Raw genomic sequence first — 12,044 nt, forward strand, 5'->3', positions numbered from 1 at the left:
CAAACTATGGAAAGAGCCAAAATGTCCATCGACGAATTAATGGATAAAGAAGAGGTGGTATATATCTACAATGGAATATTATGCAGCCATCAAAAAACCCCCGAAATCTTGCCATTTACAACGACGTGGATGGAACTGGAGGGTATTATGCTAAGTGAAATAAGTCAATCAGAGAAAGACATGTATCATATGATCTCACTGATATGAGGAATTCTTAATCTCAGGAAACAAACTGAGGGTTGCTGGAGTGGTGGGGGGTGGGAGGGATGGGGTGACTGGGTGATAGACATCCGGGAGGGTATGTGCTATGGTGAGTGCTGTGAATTGTGTAAGACTGATGAATCACAGACCTGTACCTCTGAAACAAATAATGCATTATATGTTTAAAAAAAAAAAAGAAGAAAATAGCAGGAAGGGAAAAATGGAGCGGGGGAAGCAGAGGGGGAGACAAACGATGAGAGACTATGGACTCTGAGAAACAAACTGCGGGTTCTAGAGGGGAGGGGGGTGGGAGGATGGGTTAGCCTGGTGATGGGTATTAAAGAGGGCACGTTCTGCATGGAGCACTGGGTGTTATACGCAAACAATGAATCATGGAACACTACATCAAAAACTAATGATGTAATGTATGGTGATTAACATAACATAATAAAATAAAATTAAAAAAATAAAATAAAATATAATTGGACTTGCTGTTTGCTTAACTAAAAAAGAAAGCACAATTAGTGTGGACACCATGATGTTAATGACCAAAATCAAATCAAATCAAATCAAATCAAATCAAATCTGCGGAATCCTCATTTAAACAAAGAAGCACGTGCTGTCAACATGGAGGCCAAATTGTTCTGGCTGGATCTCTCACTGCTTATGTGGAAAAATCATGTCAAGTGAGGACAGGCTCAGTATGTTCAAATGGTTATTTCTATTAAAGGGTTTTGGGATTCTTTTCTACTTCAGGGTCAGTGCGGCTTCGAGGTGGCAAACACGAGTTTGAAGGCACCGTGGAAATATATGCAAATGGAGCTTGGGGCACAGTGTGTGGCAGCCACTGGGATGATTCGGACGCCTCAGTCATTTGTCACCAGCTGCAGCTGGGGTGAGTTCGCCCATCCTTGCCCAAACCAGGCTGCTGATACCGGAGAGTAATGGCGGGCACCCGTCGCTGCAATGGAAAGATGTCACGCACCTTCCTTCCTCTGCCTCACCTCCCTCATTCTCACTTTTCACAAGAATTATAAAGAAAGGACCCCACGGGGAAGGAATGCTGACCAGGAAATAAGCAAATGCTGAGTAGTCCGATGTTAAAAGCGTCCTTTGGTCTTTGTCTTTAAAAATCATCCTTTAGTCCTAGGAAGCCAGGAACGGGATTCTGAGGATTGTCATTTCTCAGTAGCGTCATTTGCATCTCAGTGGCTACTTGCAGCCCTCCACAACTTCCACCTTTTTGTGCAGGAAGGAGGCGACGTTCACCCGCTCTCTCATCCCGAGATGGGAAAGGCGTGGTGTCCAGGCCTGGCGCTTCTGTGCTCGGGAGGCCCTGCTAGCGGGGGTGGCCCGCGGCTTCCCCGCAGCTCTGAGCACTCTCTGTACACAGTCGGTGCTCGCTACTTGCCACCAGGCCCAGCGCCTTCAAGCCAAGTGCCAGGGGGCTTCACCGGGAGCGGAAGGCTCCATTTTGGAACAAAAGGTTTTGCTTCTGTGGTTGTTCTTATTGTTCTGTTTTTGTGTTTCATTTATTTATTTTATTTTTTTGCAAGTGCACTTGCCAGATGTTTTCCTTGGCCTCTCTCACTAGAGATCTTTAGAAAGCATGGAAACTACCTCGTTATGAACAGGCAGTTCCAAAAGACTGAAAAAAGTTTTGCAGTTTACAAATATTTTGGATTAATAATCAGTGAGTGGTAATATCTAATAGGATGATAGAAACGAAAAGGTTGGTCAACTGCAGTCAGATCAGTAAGAACTTTAATTTGTCTGCTTCCTCCTGTCTTCTTGTTAGGAAGGTGGGCAATAAATATTTAATAAAGACAAACCCTTCTGAAGGCTTAAGTTTTGTTCAGGCTTTTGATGCTGTTAGAGCAGCAAATAGGCTTAATGTACTTAATGAATTAACTAATTTTAAAAGTGAGTATTGGTGTAAGTCTGGATGAAAGAAGGAATAAGGCTATACAGCTTATAAAGTGTTATGGTGTTTGGGACTGTTAGTTACTGATTTGATCAATGAATATTTTGTCTGGCAGATAGTCATTGGCAGGTGGATAGGACACAGAGAGTGTTGACTTGATGCTTTTTCTTTTGAGGGTCTTAATGTGTAACAAATTTGTAGACTGGTGTCAGTGTCTTCCTTAAAATACGCACTTATATGTGCGTTTATTACCCCTGAAAATCAGGGAAGAATACGATTTCCTATGAGACTCTGACATAAAAAACCAAAACACTATAGTGGAGATGTGAACTGCTAGTCTTTTGGTTGATGAAAGAATATAAACTATGATCCTGCAAACAGAAACTTCAGATAAACTGATCTGATTACTTATATCATCTCTTAGTGGATCCTTTTTTTTTTTTTAAAGTAATCTCTACACCCAACGTGGGACTCAAAGTCCTGACCCAGAGATCAAGAGTCCCGTACCCTCTGACTGAGCCAGCCAGGCACCCCTCATTTTTATTTATTTTTATTTTTTAGTAGTCCATTAAAAAAAAAAGTATTATATAATTAGATCAGAGCAGCTCAGAATTATTGCTGTTAAGACATGTTCATATTTTAGATATATCCCAAATGTTTACTGTTTGGTTGATGGTGGAAGCTGTTGTATGGAGACAATTTTGGAGATTACCATGTTAATCAGGTAAGCCTTTAATCTTTTTAAAACCACCAGCTTCTTTTTTAAATCTGTAGTATTTGCCCATATATATTTTTTTCCCCTAAAATCAGCCATAGGTAGGAAAGGCACATGCATACCATTAGTTATTTAAGATTGATTAAAAAGATTGCTGTAGGGGGCGCCTGGGTGGCTCGGTTGGTTAAGCGACTGCCTTCGGCTCAGGTCATGATCCCAGGGTCCTGGGATCGAGTCCCACATCGGGCTCCCTGCTCTGCGGGGAGCCTGCTTCTCCCTCTCCCACTCCCCCTGCTTGTGTTCCCTCTCTCGCTGTGTCTCTCTGTCAAATAAATAATAAAAATAAAATTAAAAAAAAAAGATTGCCGTAGGTAACCAACCCAAGTTCTGATCTGATGTTTTGATTTCCTTGAAACTTATGCATCCTGTTATATTTTTCTTTTCCTTCCACATCTGTCTTTATTGATTTCTTCTATTTTAAAAAGTCTAAATACTTTGACAAAAAATTCACCTATATTCGATAAACCTAACCTCGATCATTGTGTTTCCAGACGAAAAGGAGTCGCAAAACAAACCCCGTTTTCTGGACTGGGCCTTGTTCCCATTTATTGGAGTCATGTCCGTTGCCGAGGAGATGAAGAAAACATACTGCTTTGTGAAAAAGACGTCTGGCAGGGTGGGGCGTGTCCTCGGAAGATGGCGGCTGCTGTCACGTGTAGCTTTTCCCAGGGTAAAAACGTCTCTTTTACCTTTTCAACAAGATTCCAGATGATAAAATTGTCTTCATCAAATCATTTCCTCAAAGAGTTTAAATACAGACATTAAGTCTGAATCATCATATTATATAGTCAAATCGTCTTCAGTAGGAGTGCGTCTAACATTCTGAATTCCATTTAACTTTCAAATGATATCTCACTCTTAACGTGTTTTCTATTTTATCTAATTTGCTTACAGAAATATTGTATATTGTACATGAAACATATATTTTGCTAATGGAAGGTCATGATAGAGTCAAGATGGAAAATCATCTTGGAACCAAATATAAAACACAGCAACTACGACAAAATATTTTCACTTTATAGGATAGAATATGATTGTGGAACCAGTGTTCTCCTTTGAGTTGTCAATAGCACATTCCATAATATGGATAACTGCCTCGGATAAAAGCTCCTTCACAAGGGGCGCCTGGGTGGCTCAGTCCTTAAGCGTCTGCCTTCGGCTCAGGTCATGATCCCAGGGTCCTGGGATTGAGTCCCGCATCAGGCTCCCTGCTCTGCAGAGAGCCTGCTTCTCCCTCTTCCTCTACCTGCTGCTCTGCTTACTTGTGCTCTCTCTCCACCTCTCTGTCAAATTAATAAATAAAATCTTTAAAAAAAAAAGGGCTCCTTCCCAGCACTATATACTAGCCATGAGATGATGAACATGGTTCAGTACACATATATGTGGACGTTTGTATGAACATGTGTAGAGAAGGGAACAGCTGCTTTTCCTGATGGCTGATGGGTTTTCTGGGGACCGTGGCATATTTTAATGTGTGACCAGAACCTGAGACTATCACACTGTCACAGCGTCCCTTCTTGCATTCTCCTTGAAGATGGCAGCATGATCAGATTTCCTAGGTCTTAAAGAGCTAGCAGCCAGCCCAGGGCATTGGTTTCTGTTGGAGTGCAAGTATCAGGGGAGGAATGGAAACTCTCTCACCACAAAACATACAGAGACTCAACTTAGAGTGACTCCTGTGAATTGGCTGGAAGAACCAATTGAAAGATAGGGTGCAGGTATGTGCTTTGAGAACCACAGTTTTTTTTTGAGTGGGCCAAGCACATGTTAAATCTTGATGTTTTGTAAATATTTCCTCTTCTTTTTTGGTTCTCCACTTTTGGATAATGCTACTTTGGGCAGTATATATTTATGCATTGCTGCTTCAAGGATGATGTGAATTGGGCTCAGTAACTCATTACTTTTTGTAGACTATTGCTTGTGCTTTATGTTCCATCTGATGGATAAAATGTTTGACATTTTTCAAGTACTGAAATAAATCAAATCTTGAAAACAATAATTATTTTTCTTTCAGGATATCTATCTATTTAAAAAAAATTCCTTCTATCATCTATCCACCTGTTTATACTCCGATTGCAAAGATAAATTTAAGGTCATTTGTAAGCATATATATAAATGTGGGAGGTTGAGATAAGATAGAAGTGAGTGAGAAGGATGAGAGAAGTTAGAATGTGAAAGGAGATAGCTCAGATCAGCAAATACTGAGTCTACTTCAAGGCACAGTAATAGACCTTTGATATATTTTTGTAGTTTGGAAACTACATTTAGTACCTTGTTAGTACTTGTTGCTTTTCCAACACTTACAAAGTAGGAGATTGTGTAGCAGTTTTTATATAGGAAGTAGTAATTTAAATGAACATGTCTGGGAGTTTTATTTATCCGTAAGTTAACTGTGAGTCAACTACCTCACTGAATTCTCTTTCAAATGATTTTTTGTGTGCTTGTTGGGAGGATGTGGGATGATGATGAAATTTTGTCTTTGAGCTTTTCTATATTTTCACAATTATATAGCCAGAAAAAGCCCACATGTTTTAAAATAAAACATGACACTAAAAAATATAAGGTAGTATGCCATACAGTTCTGGGTTACAGGTGATTTTAAATTTCCTCTTAAAAAATTTTGTTTTTCGGGGCGCCTGGGTGGCCCAGTCAGTTAAGCGTCTGCCTCAGCTCGGGTCATGATCCCAGGATCCTGGGGTTGATACGCACGTCAGGCTCCCTGCTCAGTGGAGAGTCTGCTTCTCCCTCTCCCTCTGCAGCTCCCCCTGCTTGTGCTCTCTCTCTCTGTGTGTCAAGTAAATAAATAAAATCTTCAAGTTTTTTTTTTCTGTTTTCTCCAAGCTTACCACAGTGGTAGGGGGAGGAGAGGCAGGGGCGAATATAATAACTTAAGAAACTAATACATTTTCCCATCTTTTTTTTTTTATAGTTTCCAAGCTTTTTGAAGGAAAAATAAACATAATAACATGCAAATTTAGGTTTCTTAGCACCATTCAGCCATCAGTTAATTATAAGAAGCTAATATACAATACTGAGAACACTTACGTTTATTAAAACTATCTTTATTCTTTTTACAAATTATAAGTACTAGTGGACTTATGTAAATAAGCTAAATTATGAAGATCAGAATATGAGTATATATAAATATTCACTAATCTGAATCTCTGCTGCAAAATTCAAGTGTGATATTTGAATATAAATATGAATATCCCAATACCATTTACTGACAGCTGCTTACACTGTGGGGAAATTAGAAGCATATTTCATGTGGATAAATAATTAGCATTTGGCAAAAGCTGCAGTTAAATTTCTGAATAGGGGCCCAGCCTGTTTTGAAACTTGTACCATATTACATCCTTTATTCCGGAAAAATTACACTGTCTTACTATTTCCCGAACACATTCAACTTTGTGCTTCTATACATTTGCTCATACTGTTCATTTTGCCTGAACTGCACTTACCCCATCTCTGAGTTCTGCATCCCATCCATCCACCTTGGCCCTCTTCAGATACCAGCTTCTTCAGAAGAGGTTCCCAGACTACCCCCAATGGTAAGCAAGCTCCCTTGCTTCTGCACCCCTGCAGGGTCTTGATGATTTCTTCTCTGTGCTCGTTTTGACCATGTCCTAGGTAGCAAACCGCTTGAGGATAGGGTCTGTCTAGTGCTCCTTTGAATGCCCCTGCAGGTGCCTAGTATCTGTCAAACAGAATCGAGTGAATGAATATTGCTAAGTGTTTTTTCTTGTGTGGGATGTTCTTTCTAGGCTTTAGCTATCACTTATCACTCCAGTCAGTCAACAAATACCTATTACATGCCTTCTGTATGCTGGGTACCTGAGATAAACAGGTGAAAGAGAAAGGCACGTCCTCTGTCTCGAGTTCCAGCTGTTAGGAGGCAGACAATCTACGCGAAAACCAATAAATCAATGACCGTTTTAGACAAAGTAAATACTCAGAAGGCAACGTAGTAGAAAGTACCTTTGGGTGCTGCATTAGCTAAGGAGGCCAGGGTAGGCCTCCTAAACAAAGGACAATTCAGAGTTGAGAACTGAATGATGAGAACGACACAGCCGGGGGAAGATCTGTGGGAACATTTTTTTAAGCAGAAGGAACAGGAAGCATTCAAACCCTACGGTGGGAACGGTGGGAACGAACCTTGAGTGTTTTAGGGACAGAAGGAAGAGGGCGTTGTAGGTATAGCCCGGTGAAGGAGGCCAGGGCTAGAGAGGGATGTTCAGGACACTGACAAGAATCAGATCAGAGCATTGTGGACTGTAATAAGGAATTCGCTATGCAAAGCCTTTGGTAGTTCGTAGACTCTTTTTTTTTTTTTTTAAGATTTTATTTATTTATTTGACAGAGAGACAGCGAGAGAGAGGGAACACAAGCAGGGGGAGGGGGAGAGGGAGAAGCAGGCTTCCCGCCGAGCAAGGAGCCCGATGTGGGGCTCGATCCCAGGACCCTGGGACCATGACCTGAGCCGAAGGCAGACGCTTAACGACTGAGCCACCCAGGCGCCCCAGTAGTTCATAGAAAATGAATACGAACCAATTCATATCCAAATGAATTCTCCATCTTGTTTTTTGTAGGTACTGGCCATGATGTTCACTACCTTGTTATAATGAGTTAGATGTTAACTTGGTATCTACAAATACAAAAATATTTCTGTACTGAAGACAAGTACGTTACAGACATAAGTGCCATTCTTAAGAATTACATGTTGGCAATGCTTAAGTTACTGTACATAAAAAAAATTAGTGTCACCACATAATGCCATAAAATTAAATGTGTTTCCAGTAAACTATAGTTTTGAGTGTGTCTTTTCTGGTTTCTGAGGTTGTTGGAGGAAAAGTGAATTTAGACTACTTCCTCTTAAGAGCTATTTGTATGAATGTAATTCAATTTGGAGTATTTTTTAAAATAATTTTTATTAATTTTTTTTTATTATTATTCAGTAAACTCTACCCCCAGCGTGAGGCTGTAACTACTCACAACCCTGAGATCAAGAGTTGCCTGCTCTACTGACTGAGCCAGCCGGGCACCCACAATTTGGAGTATTTTAGTTGGTCAAGAATACCATAATACATATTAGATGTGTGTGTATGTCCAAATCCCTGAAGTGGCTTAATAAATATGACTTAATTACTGAGAATGGCAAATAAATAGAATATATCTAATCTCATCGGTCAATGCAAATGTTTAGGTATAATTTGTTTCTAATTTCACATGGCACAGGCCCGGCGTTCCCTGTCATACGCCTCGTGGGTGGGAGAAGTGCGTGGGAAGGCCGAGTGGAAATCTACCATGCTGGTCAGTGGGGGACTGTCTGTGATGACCAGTGGGATGAAGCGGATGCAGAAGTGATCTGCAGGCAGCTGGGCCTGAGGTTTGTTTTTATTCTCATTTTAAGTTGTGGAATCCATTCTTTCCATACCCAGAGGTAGGTGCCTGTGTGTTTAAATTGTACGTTTCCTCAAACAAATAGAAAAAGTCACCTTGCGATCTTTGTACTAGGCTGTAGGCTCCCTGAAGAGAATTTATATGTACCTATAGGTCTAACCTGTTTATGTCTGAATTCGGTTGATTTTATATGCCTGAGAATCTCAGCCTTTTACTCCTTTTCATTAATCGTATTTACATTACCCCAGGTAATGACCGGCACCGTCAGTAGCAGAGACTTACTGAAGTCATCTGCTGAAACTCCTTGTTAGGCTTTAATTGAAGTTCGGCTTCTCTCCCCAAGTATGATCTCAACTTTTGACTTTGCTTTCTTATTTTTTAGGTATGTGCTTAGAACAGAGGATGTTTATTAATGTGCAAAGGAAATAATCCCCACGTAGGATGTGGAAATGAAGCATGTGTAATAAAAACAGCAGTATGATAATCAACATTCCATGTTGCTTGAGTTGTGATTATTCTGGAATAGTATGTTGTGATTTTGGATTTTTAATCCCTTTGTTTAGTGATTCTGAATATTGGTATAACAAGCCTAAAAGTTTCTCTAGAATTATATTAGGGGATTGGGGCGCCTGGCTGGCTCAGTCAGTTGAGCGTCCAACTCCTGATTTGGCTCAGGTCATGATCTCAGGGTCGTGAGATGGAGCCCCTCAATGGGCTCTGTGCTCAGTGTGGAGTCTGCTTGAGATTCCCTCTCCCTCTGCCCCACCCCCTATCCCCCCACACTCTCTAAAATAAGTAAATAAATCTTAACAAAATAAAATAAAATTAGGGGATCTTTTCAAAGTTGATATTTTACTTTAAATTTGTAAATTTCTTCATTTAGAGCTTTGTGAGTGGTGATGGGGAGGCCTCTTTACATCAAAGGTTTTCTGTTCATGTATCACTTTCTTTTCAGTTAAGCATAATCCTTGACACTGGAGCATGATTTTTGAACCTTAAACCATTTTTACTCATTTGTTTTGCAACTGTTTTTGCAACTGACCCCCCTCTTTTTCAAAACTCTATACTGAAGCAATTTAAAGTAAAATACTGACATTTATCATTTTACCTCTAAATACTTCAGTACATATCTCTTAAAAATAAGAACATGGTGCTACATGGTCAAATTAACATTATCACAACTAATATAATTGATAATCATTCTTTTTTTTTTTTTTAGAGAGAGAGAGTGTTTGTGAGCAGTGGGGGAGGGGCAGAGGGAGAGAGAGAGAATCTTAAGCAGACTTCACACCCAGCATGGAGTCCTACTTGGAGCTGGATCTCACGACCTTGAGATCATGACCTGAGCTGAAATCAGATGCTTAACTGACTGAGCCACCTAGGTGTCCCATTGGTAATCATTCTTAACATTTTCTAATATCCCATCACATTCAGTTTCCTGTAGTGGCCCCCACAATGTTCTTGACAGATGGATTGTCTTAAGCAGAATTTAGTCCAGGATCATGCAGTGCATCTGGATGTTGTATACCTGAAGTCTCTTTGAATCTAGAACAGCCTCTTGTTATTCATGACACTGACTTGTGGAAGAGACAGAACGGTTGTTCTGGAGAATGTCCTTTCCTCATTGATTTGTCTCATTTCTTCCTACTGGTGTCATTTCATTTACTCCTCTGGCTCTTGTGATTCCTGAAACTGGAGTCTAGATCCGAAGCTTGATTAGATCAAAGCAGGTATTTTGGCCAGGATTCATCACAGGTGATGTGTCTTGGGGTCTTCCCATTGCTGAGGCCAAGCTTGAGCACTGGGTTGAGGGGGCATTGGCCTGATCCTTCACTGTCAAGTTACATTTCCCCTGTAACTGATTCTGGGACCTAATTGCTATTTCAGAGTTCATGTGTAGGACAGGACCGGCATGGCAAATCCTGTGTCTCTGGAGCTTATAATTATCAGTGGTGTGAAGTTTACTGGTATGATCATTTTCTTTGGGTGGGTTAGAAATAAGGCCAACCAGTTCTTGTTGAGAAAATTGTTATTAAACATTAATTTTGAGACTACATTTTCAAAATGTTCTGAGGGGGTATCAATTTCAATACCAATTTCCCTCAAATTTCCAGGTGTTGGTTATGGATTCAACACAGCATAAAATTATCATCATGTGCCCTGTACTCAAAACAACCTGGATTTGAGTCCCACTTCTGGAGATGAGAAAAGTTAGATCCCCTCATCTGTAACGTATTTCTTGACATACAGGGACTGTTGTCTAACAGCACAGTTAGCTGTTAGCACACATAATATGTATATAATACACATTGGCTATCAAGGTCAGTCAAATTAGGGACTGTTATAGTTGAAAGATGTTATTAACAATCAAAGTAAACCGAGTATTTGGTGGTAGATTATCCAATACTATTTCTCTATCCAGGAGTTCTATTTAGTTAGCTGTATCTATGAATTTCATATTTTTTGAAACATTCTAGTGTGTGTATATGTATATTTACCAGGTTACCAATTACGTGGTGCTAATTGATTTTCAAGTTAGTTACTAAGAAACCTATGTCTTTGCCAAAAATATTAAGAACTTTAAGGGCAGAGTAATAGCATATTTAACATTGCTAGCTGCAGTATGGATTACTCTAAATTTAAGCTATAAGGCATTTTTTTATTATTAATATATTTCTGTGGGGAAAAGGCAGGTTTTGTTGCATAGAAAAATGCATAGAAAACTTAGAGTATTGGGGTGCCTGAGTGGCTCAGTCGGTTAAGCGGCTGCCTTCAGCTCAGGTCATGATCCCTGGGTCCTGGGATCGTGTTCCGTGTCGGGCTCCCTGCTCAGCGAGGAGCCTGTTTCTCCCTCTCCCTCTGCCTGTTGCTCCCCCTGTTTGTGCTTTCTCTCTCCCTCTCTCTCTGTCAAATAAATAGATAAAATCTTTAAAAAAAAAAAAAAGAAAATTTAGAGTATCATAGAGATACACCATGAATATTGATTGTATTTATAGTTACAGAAGTGATTCTAAAAATTTATGTTGTAATGTAGAATTCTTTCTTGAGAGCCAAAGATTTCTTTCACTTAAATAAACAGTTCTAAAACAAAGACCATGTTGACAAACAATAGTCTATTACGTAGAAAGGATACAGAGATGGAATCACCAGGAAGATTATATTGATGTTGGACACATGCGAGGGCCAAGTGTTTCCATCTTTCTCGAGCATTAACTTACTGCCATCTTTTGTATGAGGAGATTCATGTTTGGAAAAGTAATTGAAAGGAAACATATCTCCAGATATACAAGGCAGCAAAAATCCTCCACGAATCTGTGCAACAACCGATGATTCAGCTTGGTAGACATTTGTTTTTATTGTAAGCACACTGATGCTCTGAGCTGATAGTGTTTGGTTTTGCCTTTCTTTCATTTGATCTTACAATTATCTCCTAAGTTCGCATTAAAGCAATATTCTGCAACTGCTCCTCCTTTACAATTTGTTTGCTTATTTAGTGCCACGGCACTTTCAGATGAAATAGCTTTTAATGGCACATGTTTGATAACAGCATAATTGTTGCTTGTCTCAATTTATGATTTTTTTCTTAAGCAAATGTCATCTCCATCTTATTTGTTTGTTGAATTCCCAAAGAGAAACTACATCATGCCTCCCTGGAGTGGCGGCTACAATTTCTTCGGGAGACGCTGTCTTGTTGGCTTTCATTTTTTAATGGTGTCTGTAGAGTTTGGGAGCTGGCAAGCTTCC

The 12,044-nt window shown here is 39.9% G+C and overlaps 1 protein-coding gene across 2 annotated transcripts in view; it reads left to right on the forward strand.

Moving 5' to 3' along the window:
* The window catches only part of PRSS12 (serine protease 12), a 74,698-nt gene that overhangs the window by 15,030 nt on the left and 47,624 nt on the right, over positions 1-12,044 (forward strand). For both annotated transcript variants that reach the window (XM_081812936.1, XM_006743946.3), the window contains exons 2-4: positions 958-1,096; positions 3,392-3,570; positions 8,136-8,286. In XM_081812936.1, the coding sequence (XP_081669062.1) occupies positions 958-1,096; positions 3,392-3,570; positions 8,136-8,286 (469 nt within the window). The remainder of the gene's footprint in view (positions 1-957; positions 1,097-3,391; positions 3,571-8,135; positions 8,287-12,044) is intronic.

This window comes from Leptonychotes weddellii, chromosome 2, assembly GCF_054177405.1.
Source record: "Leptonychotes weddellii isolate Sample4059 chromosome 2, ASM5417740v2, whole genome shotgun sequence".
In the NCBI taxonomy this organism is placed as follows: Eukaryota; Metazoa; Chordata; class Mammalia; order Carnivora; family Phocidae; genus Leptonychotes; species Leptonychotes weddellii.